The 25780-nt window shown below is 52.6% G+C and overlaps 1 protein-coding gene across 1 annotated transcript in view; it reads right to left on the bottom strand.

The window, feature by feature from the left end:
- FAM178B (family with sequence similarity 178 member B) overlaps window positions 1-25780 on the bottom strand; it is an 87519-nt gene that overhangs the window by 24627 nt on the left and 37112 nt on the right. Inside the window, exons 8-11 of the mRNA XM_059407649.1 lie at window positions 20654-20759; window positions 14391-14484; window positions 13925-14101; window positions 13557-13654 (exon numbers count right to left, since the gene is read on the bottom strand). Coding sequence (XP_059263632.1) covers window positions 13557-13654; window positions 13925-14101; window positions 14391-14484; window positions 20654-20759 — 475 coding nt within the window. The remainder of the gene's footprint in view (window positions 1-13556; window positions 13655-13924; window positions 14102-14390; window positions 14485-20653; window positions 20760-25780) is intronic.

The following is a 25780-nucleotide window of genomic DNA, read 5'->3' as shown; positions in this document are numbered from 1 at the left end:
GATGCGGGCCTCGATCTCAGGACCCTGAGATCATGACCTGAGCTGAAGGCAGCGGCTTAACCCATTGAGCCACCCAGGCGCTCCTATCATGTATTTTAGAAGCAATAAAAATGACAGTAGAATTGAAAAATGAGCAAAAGGAAAAAAAAAATTAAAGTCACTGGTAATTCCAGAGGCTGGCTCAGCAGTGTTTTTCTTCTGAGTTGGTCTTTCTGAGTATCTATGCTTATCTGAGGATACACAGAAATAAGGAACATTCAATTACTTTTGCAAGATCTTGGCCTTTTCTGTCCTTTGCAGCATTAGAATCTTTCAGCCCACGTAGGGTAGGCTGAAAAGGTACCTAGGGTAGGGTAGTGGAAAGTGGGGCTAAACTTTGTCTTTTTTTTTTCCACCCAGCATCAACTTTCCTTTAGAGAAGCTGCTCAGCCAGGTTGGGCCCAGGAGTCAGGCATGGCCCATCAGAGTCGGAGTGACTGAGCCACTTAGAGGTGCCCTGGTTGTAATTACCATCAGAGCGTGTACCTGTCCAGCAGGGCCACTTATCTGACAGGAAGCAATCCTACACCTGCTGGTGACCATCCTGCCTCCCTGTGGGAGAGCCTGGAGGATGAAGCAAATAGAGACTGAGGACAGGGACAGAGCTCTGACAATACCTAGAGCCTAGAGCCTGCTGTGCCTGAAGCCCCCAGCCCCTGGACCATTCAGTAGGTCATTTGGCCATGTGGACCAATAAAGTGCCTTTGGCTTCAGTCAGTTTGGGCTGGGCTTCTGAGTCTAGCACCAGCTTTTTTTTTTTTTTAAGATTTTATTTATTTATTTGACAGAGATCACAAGTAGGCAGAAAGGCAGGCAGAGAAAGAGAGCAGGCTCCCCACTGAGCAGAGAGCTAGATGCGGGGCTCAATCCCAGGACCCTGGGATCATGACCTGAGCCAAAGGAAGGTGCCCCTAGCACTAGTCTTAACTGATTCACTCATGGGGCTAGTATCTCTTCTCTTTGGGACTCAAGACCTCTGATGGGGATTTCAGATGCTCATGTTCAGGGCTCTGATTTCCACAGGTCCTTGAGGACTAGAGTGAGCAGAAAGAGAAAAGAGGAGGGGGGTGGAGACCAGAGGATGACACTGGGGCGGCAGTGATTGAGGAGGCTGGGTGATGGGAAGAAAGGTTGAGGGCCTCTCCTTTGCCCAAGCTCCGTGCCATAGCTCATCTCTACCAAGAAGGTCATGTCTCTCTTGCATCTCCATACACAGTGGTTCTCCACGGGCAGAAGACGTCAGCCCCTGGCATGGACCTTGATGTGGTCACAGTCCCTGGTTTCTGCATCAGAAATCAGAGCCGCCATCAGCAGAAGCAAAGGAGAGATCCCGAAGCCAGAGGAAACAGAAGGAACCTGAAGGAAGACACTTGGGCTGGAACCAGCTCCTCAGAGGAGACATGCCCTCAGGTCACAGCACTGCTGAGACGATGCCCACAGCCGCTCTCCCCCATGTTCCTGGAATGACGGCACAAGGAACTGAAAGACCGGACATTGGGAACAGCCTGCTACAGGCAGCACTGGGAAATGCTAAGCAAGTACTTTGGGGAGGCAGGATCCAGTCTGGCCACTTCCAGGCTTGGTGGTCCAGTCTCCACGGCAACTTCCCCAGAGCAGGGCCTGCTGCTGCCCAGGCCTCACATGACGGAGGCAACTGGGGTAGGAATGGGGAACTGGGGTAGGAACTGGGGTAGGAAGGGCTCCTCGATGTCGCTGTGGGGCTGGACAGGCTAGTACCGCAACCAGAGGCCTTACTGATGTTCTCAGCACTTTGTCAAGAAAATCAGCAAAGCAACAGATGAAAAAGAGAAAAAAAAGCACCAGCAGGCAGTACCACCATACATCAGAAAGGAGAACATGAGAAAGGGGGCAATGCACTGGGGGTGGTGTGGGCCGCAGAGACGCTCACATCCAGCCGGTGGGAATTCGAACTGTATATCCACTTCGAGACACTGCTTGGCAAGATCAACAAAAGATGAACTTGTGCTCACCCCATGACCTAGCAATCCTCCTCCTCGGTACCTACGCATGCACATGTCTTCATGCACACATAAGACAGAAGTGCACTTTAAATACACCGTTAGAAGGCATATCCTGGTTGGGCGCTATTGATACAATTCAATCCTCCTCGTAATGACAGGGAGCTAAAATGACACCCAAAGTCCCAGATGATCTTCACAGTGTCACGCCAAAGAAGCCTGATTCAAAAGAATACATGTGCACGATTCAATTCCTATGAAGTACAAAAATGGCCAAAGAGCAGCTGTTGGCAGCCTGGGTAGTAGTAATGGCTGGGGGTGACCAGCAGGTTCTGCTCCTGTTGCCTTTCTTGCTCTAAGTGCTGGTTTCACACGTGTTCCCCTTGTGGCCATCCGCTGAGCCACGTGCCTATGAGCTGGGTTCTGTTTTGCTTGTAGGCTGTAGTTCAATAAAACTATTATGCAGAGAAGAAATTCAGGTGGAGGGGGAGACAGGATTGCCAGATTTAGCCAAGAAAAATATAGAATGCCCAGTTAAATGTGATTTCTTACGGATAAACAAAGAGTCATTTTCTTACCATATGTCTGACCCCCCCTACCCCGCAACCACACCCCATGCAATGTTTGTATTTTATCTGGCAACCCAGGGAGGGGCCAACCATCCCTGATCCATTTTTGATCAGGAAGACCTGACATTAACCAGCACGGGGCCCGCCAGGACCCTGTCTCCCTTTAGCCTTGATCCCTTTCTGCGGAGCACCTCAGCATCCCCACCTGACCTTCTGAGAGCTGCCGAGAGACAGCCTCCTTTAGCGGCATGGCGTAGAAAACAGGAGTCCCTCATCATCCCCCACACCAGACCCCTGCGAGCGTGGCCAGACCCTCGCCCCTCAGGGGGAGCCCCACCTTCCCTTTTGTACCTGAGCCCTGGCCACACGGCACACGGGCACACCCCACATGGCTTCCATCTCATTGGCAGCCAGGACCTGCTCTCCAGCTGTTCCCCGGGAGCCCCAGCAGCAGCTGGCCCCAGAGCACAGTGGGAGGTAAGCGGCCCCTCTGTGCTGTTGCTCCAAAGCTAACTTGTAGTCAGAGTCAGAAGTTCTGCATCTGGGCTTCATTAATCTGAAACCCAGGCCTGTGTGGGAGCTCCTTTACCCTGCACAGGGTGGGGAGGGGCCCAACCTGAGGGTGGGGGTGCTGGCAGGCCAGTGGAGCAGAGCTGGGGTGGTTCCAGAAGGGAAGAGGCAGGCTGGGTGGGTCGGGACAGGGCTGCAGTCCAGAAAAGAAGAAAAGCACCAGAAAAAGCACCGGGTGAATGGATGAAAAGGAACCCACATCTGAGGGTGGCATGCTCCCCATCGCTGTCCCCGCCTGCCCACTGCCTTTCATTATGACAGCCCCCCTGTCTTTAAAACACAGGCTCCTGCGCTCTCAGTTCACACTGGGACACAGGGACTGGGGACAGGATTGCTTTTTAATTTTGAAGGGGATCTTACTCTACAGAGGAGAAAAACGCAAAGACTCACCCCAAATAACACCCAAACTGTTCAGTGGGCAAGCAAAGGGGTCCTGAGGGCCCAGCTGAGGTTGGCCAGGGGCTCTTCCTCTCCTAGAAGCTGCCTGACCCCACCCAGCAAGGCCTCCCCGGAACTCAAACCAGACGGACAAAGGAGGATGCAGAAGGGACTGGAGCCATCCCAGCCACTGTCATATAAGGAAACGAGCTCCAGCTCTGTAAGCTCACACCAGGCCAGGCCTCCGCTTTAGCCCTGCCACCCTCCCCACTTCTCCAGCCCCCCTCCTCCCATGGGCCTCTGTAAGATCAGGACACTGGATTAGCGCTCAGAGGAGCCTAAGGCACTTCGAAACCTGGAAATGACTTTTCCAAATCCACAGCAAAGCTGGGAAGTGGAACACAGGCCCTCTGCTTCCCAGCCTCCAGCCTTCCCTCTAGCTCCTGCAAGGGGCAGCCCAGCCAGGCGCCGGGCACCCCACGAGAACTCAGAGGAGGGCAAAGGCACTAACCAGTGTGGGCCGCTAGGGCCTTGGGACATCTACCGGTCAGCGTGGCCCCCTCTGGTGCCCCTTGCCTTCACTTGTTCAGAAGGGAACCAGGCCCTGCCAGAGCTGAACTACCCTAAAAGGCCATCAGGCATCTGGCCAAAGGCGTGAACTGCCTTTTCCATGTCTCTAGGGCAGTTCAGGAAGCAACAACAGTGGCCTGTTTCGCTGTGGAAGGGCTGCCCAACAGCCTGCCTTAGGACATCTGCCCGTGTCCCTCCCAGGGACTGTCCACGCTGCCTCTCAGGCATCACGGCCCCCCATCATGAAGCTGACTTCCACATCCCCCATGCCCCCAGTCCTTCACTTGAAGCCTACCCACACCTGAGCATATAGTGCCCAGGCAGGGAGAACCAGGGTCCCGGGCTCAGAGCTCAGGGCAATCCCCTTGGGAGTCCGCCCCGTCATCCACATACATGTTGGGACCCTTTTAAGTGTGGGCATGCACAGTGCATTCAGGAAGACACAGCCACAGATCCTTACGGGGGACCACCACATGGCAACGTGAAGGATCCGTCCACAGCAGCTCACTTCTCTGTGGATGAAGCCACAAAGTGTCGCCGCTATGCCGAGGAACCCAGATACGAGAAAGAACACTGTACACGGCCGCATTTACGCCCGGGGTTTAAAAACAGGCAAAACGAAGCTATGGGATGGGAGTCAGGGACGGGGTTTTCGTTGTAGAGAGAATGCCTGTGATGGGCTCGAGGGAGTTTCTGGGGAGCAGGTGATGGTCTGCCCTGACATACAGCAGTAGTTACACAGATGGTCCCCTTCACAGAGAGCACTGAGTAGCCCCCTCTGATGCAACCTTTCCCGCAAGTATATTATACAAATAAAGAGATTACTGCTGTTCAGTAAATAAAGTTCAGACAGATGATTACAACCCAACGCCTATCCTCTTTACCATCCTGCTTCCCTCTTTCTTTCTTTTCCGTATGATGAGGAAATCCGTAGTACCTCAGGCTTAGAACACATCTTCAAAGTCACCCCATCTAGGCGGCGCCTGACTGGCTCAGTTGGTAGAGCATGTGACTCTTGATTTCAGGGTTGTAAGTCATGAGTTCAAGCCCCATGGTGGGGGTAGAGCTTACTTTAAAAAAAAAAGTCACACCATCTCATGACCGCAGATTTGTCCGTCTAATCCATCCTGTCACATACTTGAGGGAGGTAGCCGTCATTTCCCACAACTATCTCTTCTCTATGTATGCGGCACCCATACTTTTCTCTCTCTCAGAATCTTTTTGCCACTGTGGGTTGGGTCCTCTGAAGGTCCTGGGGCCTGTCAACATTCTCGTCATTGAGGTGCTCCAAGCTGGCCCTGAGGCTCCTTTTCCTGGCTGCCCCCGCCATGTGACGCAGTTCACAGACTGAGCCCAAAGTCTCTCTCACACGTCTTGCTGTCAAATCCCATTTTCCAGATCCTCTTGTTAGTTGTGCAGCTGGGTCTCTCGTTTCCTCTCAGACTGTCATTATGGTTTGTTGAGATCTTCTGGGATCTTCCGTTCTCTGTCAGCTGTATTCAGGTCATGTGTGAGTCTGACTATTGTTCCATTAATGGCCTCGGTGGAGACACTGGGTCTTCCCTGACCAACCTGTCAGTTAAGACAAGACTCTGGGTGCCTGGACTCTGCTGGCCAGCCGCACCTGACCACGAGGAGCCCAGCTACTTCAGTATCAATCACCCAGCCCACACTTCTCACCTTGTCCTCAGGATTGGATGGTAGTCTGTAACAAGCGCCTTATAAAAAACCAGACAGCCCTCTCCAGAGTACTATTCTGGCTGGCCTGTCAAAACATAAATGAGGCTAGTCTGGTATGATTTATTCTTAGGAATCCTAGAAAGCAGAGCTTCCTTTGCTGTGTATGTGCTGGCAAACCATCCCTGGGGAATGAGTTGGGGGGCACCTCAAGCCCGCCGTGCTCCTTCTGCACCCTCCCTCCCCACTTCTGGAGGTCTCTGTGAACTCGAGGGACCCTGTCTGCTCCTCTCCCAGGACTGACAGGGGACACCCTTGTACCACAGGGGACTTAACCCTCCGCACCCCCTTCAGCACAGCAGGAGACCGCCCCTGCTGTCTCCTCCTGTGCTGTCTTAGGCTTCAATTCCCTTTGATCAATAGTGGAGTCCTGATGAAAGATTATGCCCCTCGACAAAGAGAAGAGAAGCAAAATAGAAATTATGTAGTGTTGTTCTCTCTTCATCAGGGTCAATATTTCACTGCCAGCCTTAAACAGCATTCCTTGCTTCATAAACAACTACGCGAAAGTCCCTCCTCTGGGCCTCCGTGTTCCCCACTGGGTCTAACACTGGTCTGTGCCGTTTGTCCATCTGCCTTGTTTCTGCGTCCTACTTTCCATCTTCTGCATCTTTCAAAATCCGAGATCATGCTTGAACTCTGGCTGCAGTCCCTGTGACCTTCAGATACTTCCCCCTTTTGCCTTACTGGGTTCATCTGCAATCTGCATTCAAAGTGTGACCACACCCCATCTCTGAGCCTGCCTGAGCCATCTTTCTGTTTGAAATTGGCTACTAAAAACCCAACTCTATGCTCTTTGAGATTTGCTGTCCAGAAGCAATTGCTTCACGAGCACGTGCAAGAGTCCCTCCTCAGTGCCAGGCTCCAAGGCCCCCCGGGAACAAAGTCACAGCTCCTCCCTCACGAAGCTCACAGCCCAAGGGGTGAGCCAAGGGTGCTGACAATCAATGCCTGTATCAAGAGGTTTCTCAGGAGAGTTGCCTTGGTCTGAGCCTCATCTTGAGGGCGAGGAAATCCAGGCAAAGAGGAGGAGAGGGATAAGGGAAGATAGAACTGATGCTGAGAGGCTCTGAGACAAATCCTGAGTTAGGGTGGCAGGAGCAGGGGAGCCTGCCAAGGACGCTGGGCAGGAGGATAAGGTAGGATTGGAAAAGAAGGCACAGAGGCCTAGTATGCCACTGTTTGAATTTCATCCTGAGGACCAAAGCCTGAGGGATTTTAATAGAGAAAAAGAAGGACTTGGCCAGCTGTGCATCTTAAGGGAGGTGATAACTGCTGGACACTGCAAGCATGGGTCAGATGGAGGACAGCCTGGAGGAGGTGGCAGTCCAGGGGGTAGATTTACGTAGATGCCAGAGCTGGAACTGTGGGAGGGTAATGGGAGAGGTGGCTATTGTTGGGGAGGAGGAGTTGGAGGGGGACAGGAGGTGATCCCAGACTCCCAGGCTTCAGGCAGTAGGCAGGTGCTGATACCTGGAGATACCAGGAGAAGGTGGTCCTCCTTGGAAGGTGGTGACTTCTATTCCGCACATGCTAAACCAGAAATACTTGTCTATGCAGATCTGGCGCTTAGCAGAAAAATCTGGCCAAAGGTATTGACTTGGGAGCCCCTGGCATGTGCCTGGAGCTGCAGCCATGGAGAGGAAGAGATAGTGTCTCCCAGGTCGAGTTTCCCAAGAGGTGGACTCTGAAGCAGAGGGGAGCATGCTGGGAGAAGGGGAGACAGGTGTTCTTGGGATGACCTCCTACAGGGAAGAAGGAAGCAGGTATGTGCCAAAGGGAAAAGCCTGGCTGAAACGCAGTCACAGCAAAGCGCTTTGGCTGACCCTGCAAGGACCTCTGGGGCTGGCAAAGTCCTTCAGAGACATCCCAGATCGAGACATCCCAGGCCTTTCTGCCCCCAGCACTGGGCTGTTCCTAAGGAAGGCACCTAACGTCAGATAAGGGGATGGTGTTCAGCAAAGGGAATTCCTGGGGTAGGCTGGCAGGGTGACACTCCATAGCCGGGGAGGAGGCACCAGATCCTGAAGCGGGACCATATGGACAGAGCACCGCAGTGCCCAGCCTGGAAAGCTCCCCAGACTGCACAGAGGGACCACAGGGGAGGCACTGGGGCAGAATTCCTGGGCAAACTGAGGCTTGAGGAGCTATGGAGAAAGGAACTGGGTGACGGCAACTGAGAAGGATGGGCCAAAGAAGGGGAGGGGAGTCGGGCAGGAGAATGATACTGTATAGCCAAGGAAGAAAATGATAAGATTATTCCTGGGGAAAGTCCAGTAGGTCAGGGGTGATAACGTTGTTTGGCTAGAGTGCCAGATGAGGTGCGTCTCCTCTACTCCTAGCTCTTTAGGTCACTCCTACCACCCCTTACATGCGTACCCACTCATAAAGGCAAGGCAGATCCTCTTCAGTTATAACCCCTCACTCTCCTGGCCTCATCAGGACCCACTTTTTCTCTGTTGTCCTCTCAGCTCCAGCATGGCCTCTCGACCCCTGGACCTAATCTTCCTCTTGCCTCTTGTCCCTCTGGATTTTGAGACCTTCTAAAATTTGGATGGTTTTTGAACCATGGCTGCCTCCTTCTAGAATGTTGTGGCCTTGCCCACCCCCAGAGCCTGAGATGTCTGTTTTCTCAGGTGAGAACTCTGTCCAACACTCTGAGCTCTGAAGAATCCACCATGTGTCCAGGGTGGGCAGGGTTCAGGGTGCCTGTTTTGGATGAATGGAGTAAAGGGAGACCAGGGAAGGGAAGCTTAGAGGGGCAGGAGGGGCTGGAGGAGGGGGTCAGCAGCAGAACGGCTATCCTAAGGTGGGAGACACACGAGTGCATGTATTTGCAGAGGAAGAGACACCAGCGACTAAAAAGTGAAAGGGATAGGAATAAGGGGCGTCTGCAGAAGGTTTGGAAGGGGCAGGACTGCTGGGGTCCTGAGTATGGGAGGTGGGGCCAGGAGAAAAGCAAGGAGGTGAGTTGTGGGATCACTTGGTGTATGGGTGGCTGGCACTCAGACAGTAGAGAAAGAAGGGGCAGAGCCGTTTGCTGAGGTAGAGATTTCAGCAGTGGGAAACAGGGTGACATCCAGAATCCACTGAGGGCCACAGGAGGCTGGCCAGCCATTCAGTCGGTCCTGGTCAGCCAGAAGGGATCAGGGGACCACGTAGGGACAGGCCACATGTGGTGGCACATAGCAAAGGAACTGTGGTGGTGCAAGGAGCCAGGACATGAAGGCAGCAGAGGCAGATGGACTGGGAGACAATGAACTGGTTGTTTAGGGCCCGCACCAAAAGATGCATCAATAGGCGTTGGGGGCATGACTCCCCGCTAAGGTGTAGCCCTTGGTCCTGCCCAGAGGGGAGTGAGCAGCCCCACCCCAGCAGCTTGGAACACAAAGGAAAATGAGAAGGACTTGGGGAATACTATGGGGTGCCTGCACGTGCCATGGCCCTTATTCCCAGGGTGCAAAGATCTGAAGCCTCTGAAGTCCACCTTCTCCCCTGGACTCTTGCACTTGGACTTGGGGAGTCAGCTGCTCCTTGCTGGCCAGAATCTGGCTGATCCGGCAGCCTGCTCAAGCTGGTTTCATCTTCCCCTCTACTTTGGAGGCTGCAGTTTAAACAGCATCCCCGGGATATTTAATAAACATTCGCAGGTGGTGAAGGAGGCGGTCCTAGAGCCTGCGCACATCAGCTTTTGGTGGAGTGAGAGCCCTCAGCTTCTGTCCTCCCGCTAAAGGGGCTCCTGGAAGTGGCTGCAGGGCTTCACTCAGAACATACACTGGAGACCCTGCACAGAGGCTGGAAGGGCAAGCCCCCCCAACGCCTGCCTGTCCCCCCTCCCCCAGCTCCCTGGAGCTACCCCAGAGGGGCCAGAGTCCCCAGAGAGACTCTCTTCCAAGGGAAAGTCTTCCCACTGGCCTCATTTCAAACAGTCTGCTCTTGTATTTACTTTCATTTCTCTCGGTCGAGCTCAAGTGTGCCTTCAATTTACAGTGCCTCCCTGAAATCTCGGTCACCAAGGTCGGGGTGGGGGTGGGGGGGGGGGGTGCTTCACACAAATGCTGGTGGAAGTTCTTGCTTTGTGCTTAGCCAGTCAGTAGATGAAGAATGTGACAGAATGTACAACAGTATGCCCTCCTTCCTGGGGTCAGTCTGGGCACTGAGCCCAGTGGGGCAGCCACCAACCAGGGCAGAACAGGCCGCCAACAAGCTCCTCCAACATGGCCACCACAGGGAGCATGGGCTGGGGAGTGGGGGTTGGCTGGTAAAGGACCACAGCGAGACTGTAAAAAAGAATTAGAAGCGCTTTCTGACCCCATTTGGAACGACTGCCAAAACATACCTTGAAATGAAAAGAAGGGCGAGGAGAACAGGCACAAGAAGCCCGGAGGGGAAATGGAGGCAAGCTAGGTGGCTGGTAGGGGGAGGGGCACATTTCCAGTAAGTACTCCTGGTGTGTTTTGAATTTTGTTCTATTTGAATGTTTTATCTATTTAGAAAAGTAAGATAAAGTTTCTAGACAGATAGAGAAATAAATAAATAATACCCATCCCTCTTTCTTAGCAAGGAGTGTGGCAGGAATTATCACCCTAGTGGATGTGTCTATTTGAAAGTGAGGTGATGTGTCTGTATGAAATTGAGGTGTGTGGCAGGAATTATCACCCTAGTTGAAGTGACTGTTTGAAACTGACTGGGGGCCTCAGTCAGTTAAGCATCTGCTTTGGGCTCTGCTCATGATTCAGGGTCCTGAGATCGGGCCCTGTGTCAGCCTTTCTGCTCAACGGTGAGTCTGAATCTCCCTTTCCTTCTCCCTCTGTGATCCCTCTCACTCTCTTTCAGATAAATAAAATCGTTAAAAAAAAAAAAAAGTGAGACCAGAGTGTTCCATTATATTCACGCCTGGCATTTAAGGAACATTTAGTCGGGGTGCTGGAGTTACAAAGACACCCTGGAAAGAATGGATCCTTGGAATCAACTGTACTCGATTAACAGATGAACGGCATCATAAATTTAGGATATGTTGAAGGGAGTCTCAAATCTGCTAGGAAAGGTGGATTATGAAGAGAGAGAGAAAAAAAAAAAAGGTTGGTGTTGACCTCGCTGGCTCTTCAGAGGTGGAAAAAATAAAGTTACATCCTCATCTCTTATCTTCAAAGAATAGATTCCAGATGGGATTAAGGACCAATAGTAACAAAGTTAACGTAAGCACTGAGAGAAAGTGAACATAGTATTTTTGTGATCTTGGGATGGGGAAGGCTTTTCTTTTCAACACAGCTTCAGTGAGAATCAATTCTCTATACCATCCACATAACTCTTCTGTAAAGCAACATCTATTCTAAAATAAAACTTAGAAAAACCCAAAACCTCAGTTCAACGAAAGATATCACACACGGTTTAAAAAGGATGTGCAAAAAAAAAAAAGGTATATACACTTAGAAGAAAATACAGTGCTGAAACATATAGAATAAGCAACTACCAATATGTTAATAAGATTAACGCCCCACAGAAAAATGGGCAAGAAGTATCAAGATATAATTTACAATAAGAGAAACACAAAAGGCCAATGAACATATAAAAAGATTCTCAACTTCACTGGGAGTCCGAGAAATAAAAATCAGAACCACAGGATCACATTTTTCACTTACCAGATTGACTAAAACTTAAGAACAAAACTGAGAATGCACAATGGAGAATCAGACATTTTCATGTCCATTGGCGGTATTATGAATTAATACAGCTTTTGTTAGAGGCCAAATTTTAAATGTATATACCTTAGGACTGCAATTTCACTTCAAAGAGTTTATCCTATAGAAATATTTACATAGATGTACAAAGCGTGTACCCTGGTTGTATGTATACCTAGGAACACTACACGGCTATGAAAATTAATGAGGTTCATCATACACATACATATATGTATGTAGACATACACATACATGTATATATAAATACATGAAAATGAGACTGACAGGGGCTCCTGGCTCATTCGGTAGAGCAAGCAACTCTTGATCTCAGGGTGGTGAGCTCAAGCACCATGTTGGGCATGGAGCCTACTTTAAAAGAAAAAGAAAGGAAGAAAGGAAGATAAGCAAGTACCAATAATGTGGCCTGTCGGGAGCACGTTGGAAATTGGGGTGGGACAACATGGGCCCTGGAGGTTTGGACTTGGCCTGAAGTAAGGCAGACACACGATAATCCCATATATCCATAGAGCAGACAGACTTCGAGGGGGGAGACAGAATGCCACTGCCAACATCCATCCAGGTGAGAGACGGGTCATGAAAGCAGGAGCAGGTGGGACAGAGGTGGCTGAGACCCAGACAGGGATCTGTTTTCACTGAGCTAACATGGACAGGCAACCACAAACAGGATTTGGGATTTGGAACTCAGAATGGACAGGATTTAGGATGAACGGGCATAACGGACTGGGGATGGGAGAGACCTCTGAACCTACAATTTCTGACTCTGCAACACAGCGGACTAGCTGTTTGGGGCTGAGCAGGGAGCCTGGAGGCAGAGGTCAGCTTCTTCCGATCCTATGGCAAGACTTCCCACATGTCTGGGCTTAATGCAGATGGCACCCACTGAGGCACTGCTTTAGTGTTCACACCTAAAGGCCTCAGACAGAGTTTCTGGAAGCCCAGTTCTTTCAAATAAAGAGCAACAACTCCCTTTCAGGACTGTGGAGAGGCCTCCTCTCTTTATTCACAGACAAGAGACTGAATCAGGACTGAAGCTCAGCATGACTGCACCCACTGGGTCCTGGGATATAGGTCTGAATGGAGTGCCCAGCCTGCTTCCAGAAGCTGCCTCTGGGGAGGGAGGTGCAGGGGAATGGTCCCCGTGGATAGGGTTACCGAGGAGGTGGCTGTGAAGCCTGGGAGGCTGGGGGTCTTCCTGAAAGGTCCTAGGATGGGCCCGGTTGCAAGGGTGAGGAGGGCCATCATTCTAAGTGAAAAGAGAGGATTGATGAGGAATGGTCTGCTCTGGGAAGGGCAAGGAATTCACTTTGGCTGTAGCCTATAAAATGGGGGAAGGAAGGAGGGGAGGAGAGACTGGGTGGAGCCAGGTCCAGTGACTGGGTCTCACCCTTGGGGGAGCAGAGCGCTGAGTTCATTCACCTCGTTCATTCATTTGAAAAGGATGAACAGACTGCCAAGAGCCCGTCAGGTACTATTCTAGATGCTGGGAGATATGGCAGTGACTCCACTAAGGGACCTGCTCTCCTGGAGGTAACATGGAGGAAAGGCACCAAAAACAAGGAACAAACAGTAAGATAAATTTCTGGCAGCAAGCCAGGCTGTGCAGAAAACAAAGCAGAATGATGAGTTGAGGGTTTGGGAGAGGGGTGGGGGAGGAGGGATTAGGGGACACAATGCAACTGAGGTCTGAGGGACAAGAAGGAACCCTCTACCAAGGGCTGGCAAGCGGCAGGCAGTGGGAAGGAAGGGGGGGGCGTTGCTGCAGTCAGAAGCTAATTGTATAAGGCAATTGTTTTGCTAATAAGACCATGTTAAGAAAATTAGGCTTTTTTCCTTTCGTAATGAACTCATTAGTGAGTTGTATTTTTAGTTCCTTCTCCTGGGTGTTAGAGATCAGGCAGGAGGGGGAGGTTTGTTGGGACTGATGGGGAGGATTATGGACCCCCACACTCCACCGTGTCCCAGGGGAAGGGATGAGCTTCAGAGGGAGGAGGCAGGGGTGGAGCAGCACCCACCTGCTCCGAGAGGTCACGTCCATGAAGAACTGCACGAGGGCCAGCAGGTTGTGGTGGTGATCTGACACCTTGCTCAGGGTACAGCACAGTGGCTGGAGCTGTGGGGACGGCAGGAAGCAAGGTGGGCTGCAGGAGGGCACGCCTTCTACCCTTTGCCCTCTTAGGGTGGAAGCCAGAGACTAAGGGGCAAGGGGGGTGGCGGTCACAGAGGCCAGGGACTGGTGAGAATGTTCCCTGGCCTCCTGGTGACCTCCAAGCCTGCTATTCCCATGTGCGACTTCAGTCCCTAGTGACGAGGCTGTGGGAGGAGGCTCAGGACATTAAAGAGGAGGCTAGGGCTTGGGCTTTGGCTTGGGGGTTCATGGTACCTGCCCGGGCCACTCATGGATGTTCTCCAGGAGCAGAAGCAGAAGCTGCTGAAGATCGGTCTTGGGTAGCAGGCGGAGCCCCACATCTAGGCCAGCTCGGCACAGGAGCTCAATCAGGCCCAAGAGCTCCCCATCAGTGTAGGCCGTTGGCTGGGCTAGGGCACACAGTGCCAGGAACTGGAGTGGAGAGAGAGCTAGGACAGGGAGGGCCTCCCTTGGGGGCCCAGCAGGGCAGGAGGGGATGGCTCTGTGAGCCCCGTGTCTGGGCTGTGCAGTGGCTGAGAAAAACAAGCAGCGAAGCCCAGAGTCAAGCCCCCCATGGGGTACTCAGGTGGCAGGCCCAGTCGTGGGGACTGTGGGCTTTCGATTGCATCAGTCCTGGCACCCGCCATGTGCTCAGTGGTACTGACCACGTGCACCTGCCCAGCAGGTCTGGAAAGTGAACAGAAGTGTGTGTCTGACTAACCTTACAGATGTAGCTCAGGCTAAGGTCCAAGGCAGTCTCTGGGGGGTTGTCCTGCTGCTGACTCCAGCTCAGGTTGATGTCATTTTTAAGCACTCTAAGGTAAGACAAAAACAAAAGGAAGGACATGAGAGGAGGTGGATGCAAGGGGAGAACTGAGGCGGGGGGTGGGGGGCTGCACAAGAGCAGGGAGCCTGTGGATGGCCCATGCAGCCTGGGACACTCATGCCCTGTGTGCTCAGGTCCTCTACTGCAGCATAACAAATCACCCCAACACACAGAGGCTTAAAAACAACAAGTATTTATTATGTCATGCAGCTTCTGAGAGTCAGGAATCTGGGAGCGGCTTAGCTGGGAGGCCAGGGCTCAGGGTTTCTTGGGGCATTGCCTCCAAAATGTTGGGGGTGGGTCTGCTATCATGTCAGGACGGAATGGGCTGGAGTCACTGCTTCCAAGCTCACTCATGTGCCTGCCAGCAGGCTTCCAGGTCCTTACACAGGGAGTCAGGGGTTGGGGGGCTCTCCACAGGCTTCCTCAACCCCACGGCCAGCTTCTGCCAAAGTGAGTGATCTGAGAGAGGGGAGAATGAGAGACAGAAGCCACAGCCTTTATAAGCTGGTCTTGGAGGTGACATCCCCATCACTTCTGCTGATCTCTACGGTCTGCACAGGCCATCCAGACTCCGTGTGGGAGTGAGAGCCACACGGGGGAGGAATGCCAGAAGGTGGGGAACCCTGGGGGCTGGCTCCCCACTGCTGCCATTCCAGCCAGGCCCCTGGATTTTCTTCTCAGGAACTCAAAGACTAGAAAATCCTACTCCATTGCCCCGAAAGAGTCTTCCTCAAGAAATTTCTTTGTTGGGCGCCTGCGTGGCTCAGTCGGTGAAGTGAGGGCCTGAAGTCAATGAAGTGAATGATCCCAGGTCAGGTCATGATCCCAGGGTCCTGGGATTGAGCCCCACATCCGCTCCCTGCTCGGCAGGGAGCGTGCTTCTGCCTCTGCCTGCTGTTCTCCCTACTTGTGCTTGCTCTCTGTCTCTCTCTCTCTCTCCCTCACTCTCTCTGCGTCAAATAAATAAAATCTTTAAAAAAAAAGAAAAAAAGAATAGCCTTTGTCCATAGCAGTATAGTGACTCTTTGCATGTGTAGAAAAGTATGCCACGTGGTAGCTTATGGGGGGACCAGTTTCCAATGTCAGCCAGTAATATGGGGAAATTTGGAGTAGAAATGATCTTTGAGAACCCCTCCACAGGTCTCACACTAACATGCTGTCTAGCGACACGGCTAGTTTTGCCCAGTGCAAGACAAATCTGGTTGAGCTCAGAGGAAGCTAGAGCTTAGAGTCATAGGAAAACAACAACAACACCTCTTTAAAGACTCTTTAAAGGCCCCTCTTTAAAGGGCCTTCTGGTGGGAGGGCCATCAGGGGATAGCAGAGCTGCACCACACTTGCACAAACTTCCCAGATGTCCATTCGCTGGACAGAAGACAGTAGCATCCGTCTCACTAAATGATTCTCTCTCTGGTCCAGTGTACACTGCTGATTGTTGGACACTGTTGAGGTGAGCTTACGACAAGGCTCTGTGTGCCGTCTCATCCACTTCTCCACTCTTACCAACTGGCCTGGAGCTCCCGAGAACAGCGGGCTCTCCGCAAACGAAGGTATGGAGTACAGCAACCCTGCTGACCAGGGCAGCCTTGAGGGTAGCCACCTGACTGCTGACAAAGGGGCAGCCCTCCGTTCCAGCAGGCTCCAGGAAGACTCTCTGGTCTTCTTTACTTAACACTGGTGCTGCTTCTCAGAGGGGAAGGAGGAGAAATCCATCTCCAGGCACTAGGGGAATTGGTGACCACGCACGGAAGTCAGGGCAGGGGCAGTGGTTAGGACTGGGCTCGGCCATTCTTCCAGAGTTCAGCCTTTATTAGGGCCAGGGAATGGGTAAGGGCACCTGCTGGGTCCGTGTCTGTGCAGGAGGGGTGTTCTGGTCTGCTCCAGCCTGTGAGCAGGCGTAGGGGCCAGAAGCTCGAGTGGGAACACATTCAGACTTCCCCAAGGGTGGGGGCGGGCACAGAACTGACTGTGACTCTGCTGAAGAGGAATGGGCTTTCTGACAGGCTGGCGCTGCCAGAGGCAGCAGGAGTGTGGAAAACGTGAGCTGGGAGGGAAGTGTGTCTGTGGCAAGTGGAGAGGCCCGACAGACTCCCAGTGCGTGCTCCAGCATTTCCAGTGCCGCCTCTCCTTGGGCACAGCAGGCAATGTAATGGGGTCCTCTGTCCCTTCCCTTTCCGAGGCTCTGAGGAACTACTTCATCGGACCAGCTGCATCTGTGACTGCTATTCTGGGATGTGGCATCCACTGATGCCCAGGCCTCTATCTCCACACTCCGAGCGGGAGGCCCCAGAGCACAGGCCTTCACAGCCTAGCCACCCCGTGCCCCTCCTGGACTTCGCAGGTTAAGAACAAGGAGACGGTCCCACCACTGGACTCCATTGACAAAGCACTTTTTCTGTCTCAGCCCTGCCCCTCAGCCCCGACCTATAGCTGGCTGGGTTTGGGTTCAGCCTGTGGCCAACACCCGGGAGCTGGAGGTTGGGTTATGATGACACTGTTCTACACTCACAAGTAATCTTAAAAGGGGTATGTCACTGACCTCTACCCCCGTTTCTAGATTCATTTTCCCCAAGGGTTGAAAACCGTACTAAGTTACAGTCTGTAGGGTACACTGACATTCTCAGCAGGGGGATGGTAAGACAGGCGGATGATCACAGCACCTCTGTAACCGTGAGCCATCCTCAAGGCACCCAGGGGTCGGGCCCCCACCCTGCAGGCAATGCTCTCCCCTGGGCTTGTACTGCTGAACCAGACTGGACCCGTCCAGGCCCTACGAGCCAAGGTCAATGCTGCGAAGGCGAATCGATGCTGAGCTAATGGCAAGGGAAAGAAGTACATTTTACCTGGGTCAGATTACAGTGTCCTGAGATGGCTACTGACCAGCCTCCCCCACACTGGATAGGATACCCTTTCAATGGATTAACTGTCATGGAGTTACCCCTTTGGCCTCTGCACCAGACTGCCCTTTCAGAGAACAGAGTGGATGGAGGTTCCCAGCACCTGCCTATGGCAGTTTGGTGGGCCAGTCCCGTGTATCTGATTTGGACTTTCAGCTGGGCTTTTGTAAGCTGGGAGCAGCCTTTGAAGACCAGCTGTTGGTGACCAAGGGCCTTCCCCATCTTCCAAGGTGAGATGGGAGCCGGTGATGGAGACTGTCTGCGCAGCCGTGCAGCACAACCCCCTCAAGCTCTCCCCTCTGCTTCCTGGTCAGGTGTTCGGCTCTGGTCCCTCTTTTGCCCTTTTGCCCCCAGAGACCCTCCTGATTCCTCCCTCCCCAGTCTCGTCACTGGGCAGAGGGCTACTGTGTTTGCAATGAGGTGGACATCGCATGGTCCAGCGGGAGAAAGACTGCATCGTTTGAAAGGAGACCTTGAAGCATTCGATGAGATGGTGATGGGTTTCAAGGAAATCTGAGATTAAGAACAAATGGTGAAAGACAGTCTTTCCCACAGTCATTAAAAAGACAGCCCAGCTGTGGGGCCACGTGCAGCGATATCTCTACCCCTCATTTCTAACCTTGGTCAATGTGAGGGCTCTGTGGGTGCCCTGAAGGGGCCCCAGAGCACCTGTTCTTCAAGGATCCCTAGATCAGGACATCCCCGGAAGTCTGCAGAGTGGTGAGTGACATGGAGCCAGCTGGCATGGGATGAACTTGAGCTTGGTCAGGAACAGGATGAGGAAGACAGTGGGGAGAAGGCAGCCTGCTCTGATGTTCCTTTTGTGGTCCATGTGTCTATGAAGGATTCCATTTCCCCGGTGGAGGAGATGCCAGAACGTTCCCAGATCTTCCTGAGCAGTTAGAAGAGTTCTCTTCCAACCCTATGACTTCCAGAGCCTCCCCAACTGCAGAGGCCAGCGAGTAGCCCGGGTAACTCACCCAGGCATCTCTGCTACCTCACATCTCGGGGAGGGCACTGGAAGGGTCTCCAGGATGTCTTTGTGTTTCAAAAAGAGGCTGTGTTCAGGGGGCGCCTGGGTGGCTCAGTGGGTTAAGCCACTGCCTTGGGCTCAGGTCATGATCTCAAGATACTGGGATCGAGTCCCACATCGGGCTCTCTGCTCGGCAGGGAGCCTGCTTCTCTCTCTCTCTCTCTCTCTCTCTCTCTGTTTGCCAGCCTCTCTACCTACCTGTGATCTCTGTCAAATAAATAAATAAAATCTTAAAAAAAAAAAAAAAAAGAGGCTGTGTTCAGGCAGAAAGACCTCCACAGGGTCACAATAAGCAAGTCAGCCCTGAAGCCATCGACCAGGTCCTCTGGGCTGGTTCTGAGGCCTCTCCGGGGAATCGCGGCCAACAACATGAGGCCCAAGGGAAGAGGAAGGGTGTCCAAACGGCACGTCTGGTGATGTGACTGACCACGCAGCTATGACGACACTCTGGGACCACGTGGGTTTGCCTTCCTCTCACACAGGGCAAACTGCCTGGCTGAGCTGGAAGTTTGCATGCCAGGCTTTGTGTTCCCAAGAATCTGAGGTGGCAGATTTACACAGCCATTGTTCTGATGCCCACCTGTGCACCCCCAACCCCCACCATGGCCTCCAGAGAGGATGGATTTGTCCCGGAAGACGCACAAGGAGCAGGAAGCCATGGAATCCTGGGGGAAGGGAGAAGGGCGGGGGAGAAAGTGGCGCTTTGCAGGGTGTGGAGTAAATTGGGTGGTTATAAGCCTCTGTCTGCGGTGGCACCTCTCACTTTCCAGGTGGACACCAAGTGCTCATCAGGACAGTTAGAAATAGCTCTTCCAAACCCCACAGGCTCCTCAGCCCCCCTCCTACCTGCATTTGTTTTTCTAAGTGTAATTCTTCCCTGACTCCTTCTAGAAGGCGGTGTGATTTAAGCTCTGTGTTGGGGAAGAGGCAAGTGGCTTATTACACCAGATGTGGAGCTCTGCGGGAAGGGAGAGGGGCAGGAGCAAGGCAGGAGCGAGGCAGGCTGGCACATGCGTGGGGTATTTATAGCTGAGCAAGTGTGGTTTGGTCTGGTTTGGTTTGGCAGACTATTACTAAACACAGTCGTGGAACAGGTTCTTATGAAAGTGTTGGCCTTCCCTGTTCAGGAACACCCGCCTGTCCACCACAGCAAGGAAAAGGGTCCCTGCACCTCCTGGGGCCCAAAGATTTGTCACCAGGACGGGGGTGCTGTGCTCCCATGTAACATCCTGTCCAGGGCTCTAAACACTCTGTTAAATCTTCTCAAAGAATCATCAAGAGAGAGTTTGAATGTAATATAATTTGTAGAACAAGTTTACAATATGTAACACTTTTATAACCTAGACCTAATCACTGTCCACCCAACAACAGTCATTTACATATTGTATGGCTCTGTTCCTAGAGGGCAGGGACAATGGGCATGCAAATTAGTACCCATCCCCCAACCCAGCCCAGTGCACAAAGGGGGCACCCACAAAACAAATGTGCCATTGTGGAAATTACATGCAAGATTGTGCCTTGCTGGCCATGAGTTGTTATTAGGTAATGGGCCAAAATTGAGGCTTGGAGGTAGACCAGAGAGATTGGGACATGTCCTGGAAGAGGAGGAGCAGGGAGGGCTCTGAGTCACTGAGGGGCAGGAAAAGATGTCAGCCCAAGCAGCAGGACCCACCCCTGCCTTGTTCTTCCGTCTCCCGAAGCTGGGAGCAGGGTCAATTACCGGAACGTTTGCCATTTGTGGTGTGATGCCCATATCCACAGGTACTCGTGTGTGGTTGTTCTAGAATCCCTCAGATGGCTTCAGCATGGGCGCTAAGAGCCCAAGTCTGGGAAATTTTTTTTACTCCCTCCAAATGCACACAATTTCAAATACTAATCAGAGAGAATCTTCCATTTTTCTAACTCACAATGCTTATGGAGTTGAGGATACAGACCACAAACAATAATAAGATGGATAGTTTTGTACAACAAATGGCCCATTATGCTGTATTACCTTTCTAGAATAGGAAATACTTGAATATTTTTTAGCATGAATACACGTTGAGAAGAATGCATCTTTCTTTCTCGGCTAATGTTTCGTTTTGTTTTGTTTTACCATTTTGACGGAGGTGTAACTGATAGGGAAAAACCTGTATGTATCTAAGGTGGACAAGTCGAGGGGCTGGAGGGGAGATACACAGTGTTGAAGGAATGGGAAAGGACAGTGAGGAAGGGGAAATACTCACCTCTCACCAGGCTGACTGGGGTCCAGCGCAGGGCTGCGGGCTCCCAAGCTGTGGAATGTTTCCATGACCTCTTGCAGCGAGGGGCACCACCATCGCTTGTCTCCATCTGTCAGGCCAAGGAGGGCAGAGGGTCAGGGACAGCGGATGGGATACAGCATACTACTCCCATGGGAGGGCAGGGTGTGACAGCCCCTGGACCGCTTAGCCCAAGGGGACCTGTTCCTGCCTTGTCGGGCACCGCAGGTATTTTCTGGAGGAATCCAACAACTAGGGGTTTTGAGACATGCATTGGAGCTTTGGGAACCTGTTCGTTCATTCTCCTGTCTTTAAGCTTTGGCCACCTTGAAGTGCAAGGGCCCAAGGATGACGGTGCCCTGACCTGCTCCATCAGGCAGCCGTCAGGGTGCTGAGCTGCCCAGAGCGGAGCCCGATGAAGAGACTTAAACTACAGGCCTCAGAACTGTGAGATGCGGAGGACACAAGTCTCAGCAGCCCCTGGCCCTTCGCCGCTAAGGGCTGAGGCCGGCTCTGGGCCTCGTGCTGACTCGGCGCTGTCCTTGCAGCAACAGCGGGGTGTTGTCAGGTCCAGGATTCCAGCCCAGGGCCCTTCCCGCAGCCTAGGATGTGTCTCTGCAGCCAGCCTGAGCTCAAGGTAGCACTGTCTCTTGACTAGTCTGACAAAACATGACCCGTAATCTGATCTCACCAACAGTGAGGGAAAACCTTCCGGACTCGGGGCTTTCTTCTGTCAGACTACTTTAGGACATTTTTCAGAACCAGGAAACTAGAAAAACAAAAACCAGTGTGGAGGATCCTATTTCCCAAAGATGGCTGCAAACCTGTCTGCCTCCCACAGGCTCCTGACCTCTCCATACCCCACCGAAAGGCGGAGTCCACGTCTCTACACTGGTCCTTCCTCTACAGCATCTTACTGATTGATACACGGGCCTCTCTTCTACGTCTCCCCATTAGAATGTAAATTCCATGAGGGCAGGGCCCCCTGGGCACACGGAGTGCCTGGAGGGTGGGGAGGGAAACTGAAGACCAGCGGTAAGATAAGCTGGCCACGTCAGGGATGTTGACTGATGTCGACTTTGACAGATGAGGCGGAATCAAGAGCTTGGAAATGGGGCGAATAGGCTGTTAGCAGCAGGTGGCTGGCCCTAACCATTCTGGGGCTAAGAGTTCCCTCTGAAAGGCCCACTTCAGTGGGTCCTCCCGTGTGCTGGAACCATTCCAGGCGCCCAGGATAAAAAGGTGGCAGGGTTTAGGTGGGGAAGACCTTGACCTCAGGGAGCTCACAGTCTAGTAGAGAGGGGAGTCAGGTAGAGAAATAAATATAGGAGAGTGTATTCAAAAGCAAAGCAGGGGAAAGGTGAAGAGCCTACTCAGAGAGCCTACTCCAGTTCACTGGAGGTTGGGGGTGAGGGGTGGGGCGGGGGTGAGGGTGTGGGTGGGAAGGAACATGGCACAGGTCACAGGAAAGGAAGCAGGTAGACAGCAAAGGACAGAAATGACCATGGCAGAGAAGCATGGAAGAGCATGGCAGCTCAAGGTGAGAAACAAAGCATCCTCAGCACCTTGAGAAGTTGTGGCAACAGTCTGGTATGGCTGTCAGAGGGTCTCTGAACCCTGTCCAAGGCCCTCTCTTCCGCTGGCATCCGGTGTCTCTCTCTTTAGAAATGTATATGGGTCGGGGCTCACCCAACAAGTAATTAGACTCTGGGAGGAGGAAAAACTTTCTTGTTTGTTTTTTTTCCTCTCAGGCAACTTAACAAGTAAGAGTAATGATACCCCTTGCCCGCTTCACAAACGAGCTGAGAAGAATGAAGTCTGCAAAACACAATGAGATTTCACTAGAGAGAGAGAGAGAGAGAGAGAGAGCGTGCGAGCGCGAGGGAGCGCTGTTTACTAGGCCCCTTGGGGGTTGTGCACGTTTGCACACGCACGTGTGGGCGGGCTGACGGACTTTCCAGGGAGGGAGGATGTGTGTGCAAAGAGAATTGGCCTAGGGTGAGGCCCTGGAGGCCCAGCTGGGGCGGGGGGGGGTGGGGAACAGCCTGCCAGCAGTGTAGGACCCCAAAGGGTGCTGTGCACAGCTGCCCTCAACCCTCCTCCTCAGCCCGTGCAGGTGCATCCGCTGCTTGTTTAAAGTCCCTTGGGAGCAGCGGCTGCGGGTGCGGGGTGCCACTAGCTCCAAACCTGGAGCCGCGCACTGTCCCCTTCCCTGCCCCCACCTGGGAATGGCTCTGCATCACTGCTTGACCCCAGCTGACAGGTCAGGAGAGGTTTCAGAGCAAGGGGCCTGGGCTGCCTCGGGATGTATCAGGCCCCATCAACAGCACTGGAAATTGGTTAAGTGACGAGGACAACGAGGATGACGATGACGAGGATGACGACGGGCGCCCGAGAGCGCCTAATTAACACTGCCTCTAACTAGGCCATGCGCTCAGCTTCTCCTAAGCACGGAGTGTCTGGAAGGGGGGGGGGGTTTCCGGAGAGCTGACACAGACCAGAACTCAGCCAGGCTGCCAGCTCTAGCTCCCTCCCTCTGCTCCTCCACACCCACACCACAGTCCCTGGAGGCCATTCCCCAGGGGAGCAGCAGAGGCCCTGTGCCTTTTTAAATGCCAGTGCTGGCAGCCCTGAGCTCCCAGGCTCTGCTTCGAGGCTGAGAGTCTGGAAGCGGCCCTCTGGGTGGTTTTCCTGGGATGGAACCCATGCTCTGGGGGAAGGCAGGGGAGGAAAAGCACGGGGCCTAAAATAAAAGTGACTTTTCCATCTGTGCCTCAGAAGAAGCGTTACTTCACGTAACACCACCGCCTCCGCTCTCCTGGCACCACTGTCAGGGAATGGGAAAACCACACACACATCCCAAGAACCTCCCTCGGCTTGACGTGCTGGCCCAGCAGCTCCCCTCCACAGGCCTCCATCACCCCTTCCCACACAGCAGATCCCATTCTGGGCCTTAGCGGGTTGATGGCAGGGCACAGGGTCTGCCTGACTCTGGTCTCTTTCTCCCCCTCCCCGGAACCCCAAATCGAATGGTTAATGAATGTTCAGGGTAGCTGCCTGAGGAGGGCCAACCATCTGCCTGGGTCCTGATTCTTGACGCCATCTTAGAGACCCCACAATTCTCCAGGAGGGGTGTCCCCACCAGCCGTAATAGGGAGGTGCTTATTCCTCAGGAAAAGTAAGCAATTACCTCATCAGACTTGAGCCCAGATCCCAACTGGAGTGGCCTCACAACTTTGAGGGGAAGCTTACTATCTGTTGAACATAATCGAACCCAGTTAAGAGGACCCAATTGGCTTTATTAAGCCATTCTGCCATAATGCAGGCCACCCCCCCAAGCAGGGAGCCGGGCGCTCCAAGGAGTTGAACAAAACGGAAGGGTTTTTATAGGGAGGAGGGTGGGGCAAGAATGTTATTAGTGAAAGAAAAGAAAGGATTGTTCCTTGCAAGGTAACCTTCCCTTAGGAGAAAGGGCAGGGGGGTCTTATTATACAGATAGATTACCTCATTGACGTCTATCAGAAAATGCCTGACAGACTTAAGGGGGTGGGGAGGGAGGCAGAAACTGTAGTTAGGTTAGGTTTTAAGCCCCAGTTTGGTGACTTGGCCTAAGTGACGCCATACTGGGTCTGTGGTTTTCTTTTTAACAAATCTTACATTTTTTAAAAAAAGATGTATTTGTTTATTTGAGAGAGAGAATGGGAGTAAGTGCACATGCTGGAGTGGGGGAGGGCAGAGGGAAAGAATATCGAAGCAGACTCCGCCCTGAGCATGGAGCCAGGACTCCATCCCATGAGCCATGAGATCAGGACCTGAGCAAAACCCGTTAAGACGCTTAACCAACTGAGCCACCCAGGCGCCCCTCTCACCATTTCTTGTCCTCCTGATTGTGATTACTTAACTTCCCTCTGACCTTCTGTATTTAAATTTACACGTGTCTCAATATCACTGGCTTTAGGCAATTAGCTTCAGCCTGTCATTTAAACTTTTCACTGCTCAGTAAACAGTAACTGGACACCAGGCATTCTTCTAAACGCTGGGGGCCCAGCAGTGAACAAAAGAGACAAAGTCCTGGTCTCATGGAGCTGATGGTTGAGCAGGGAAACAGACAAAACACATGAAGAATAAACACACCAAGTGAAGCCAGGTGTTATAAATGGCTGGAAATGAAAGGCAGTTGGGGTGCTGTGGGGGTGGAGGCAGGGGGAGCTAGAGACAGGAGGAGGAGCCCTGGGTGCACCCTGAGGCCAGGCTGCCATTCCTTGTTTTTTGGGCCCAGCCAGGAACCCAGGGTGCTGGAGGGGTGCGATGCCCAGGGGTGAAAGGCTAAGGACAGAAAGCGAGAGGCAGACCCACGTGAGACAGGGAAAGACCCTTTTGCTCCTCTCCCTGTTTCTGTTCTTGCTAGGACCCACAGCCCCACCTTGCACACACCTTAGAGTACAAATAACATAGGTCCTAACTGTAAAGGTCAAGGTGTGCATGATTTCTTTGGAGTTTTCTTCCGGCATAGTCGATAACATCCAAGGAGGGACTGGGTGGGGTCCTCAGGTACCTATTCCAGACTCAACGACCTTAGACATCTCGACACTAAGATCCCATGGCTCCTGGGCATAAGTGACTTGTGGAGGACACTTGGACCCTTGTCCTTGTTCTCACCAGTTCCTGGGTCCCTGAGAGTACATGGGCACCATCATCAATGAAAAGCCCAGAGCCCACGCAAAGGAAAGACTCACTCTCCTCTCCCTTCTGAGCCCCTCGCACAACCCATCTGGTATACTCTATCACTAATGCTATTGGATCAACTCTGCTCTCACTTCCTCCTGGCTCACTTTGATTTCTATCCTGTTCGAAGCCAACAACTTTCTTGACTGGCCCTGTGGGTGCCCCTCTGGGTCCTCGGGCCCCGCCTTCCTGCACCACACCCACTCTGCCTACTGGGGCCAGGAAGCAAGTGGTCTCAGGAGGATGCAGCGATGTGATCAAAGGAATCCCTGTATGTGGTAAATACACAAAATTCCATCAAGTCTGTATTTTAAAAACATGTGCATCTCATTGGCCCAACTACAATGTGAGCAGGGGAAGGAGCCTGGCTTTGTCCCGGGCTTGGCG

The sequence above is a fragment of the Mustela nigripes genome, chromosome 7 (genome assembly GCF_022355385.1).
Source record: "Mustela nigripes isolate SB6536 chromosome 7, MUSNIG.SB6536, whole genome shotgun sequence".
Classification (NCBI taxonomy): Eukaryota; Metazoa; Chordata; class Mammalia; order Carnivora; family Mustelidae; genus Mustela; species Mustela nigripes.
Note: the sequence above shows the minus strand (reverse complement) of the source record. Positions and strands in the feature narration are given on the sequence as shown.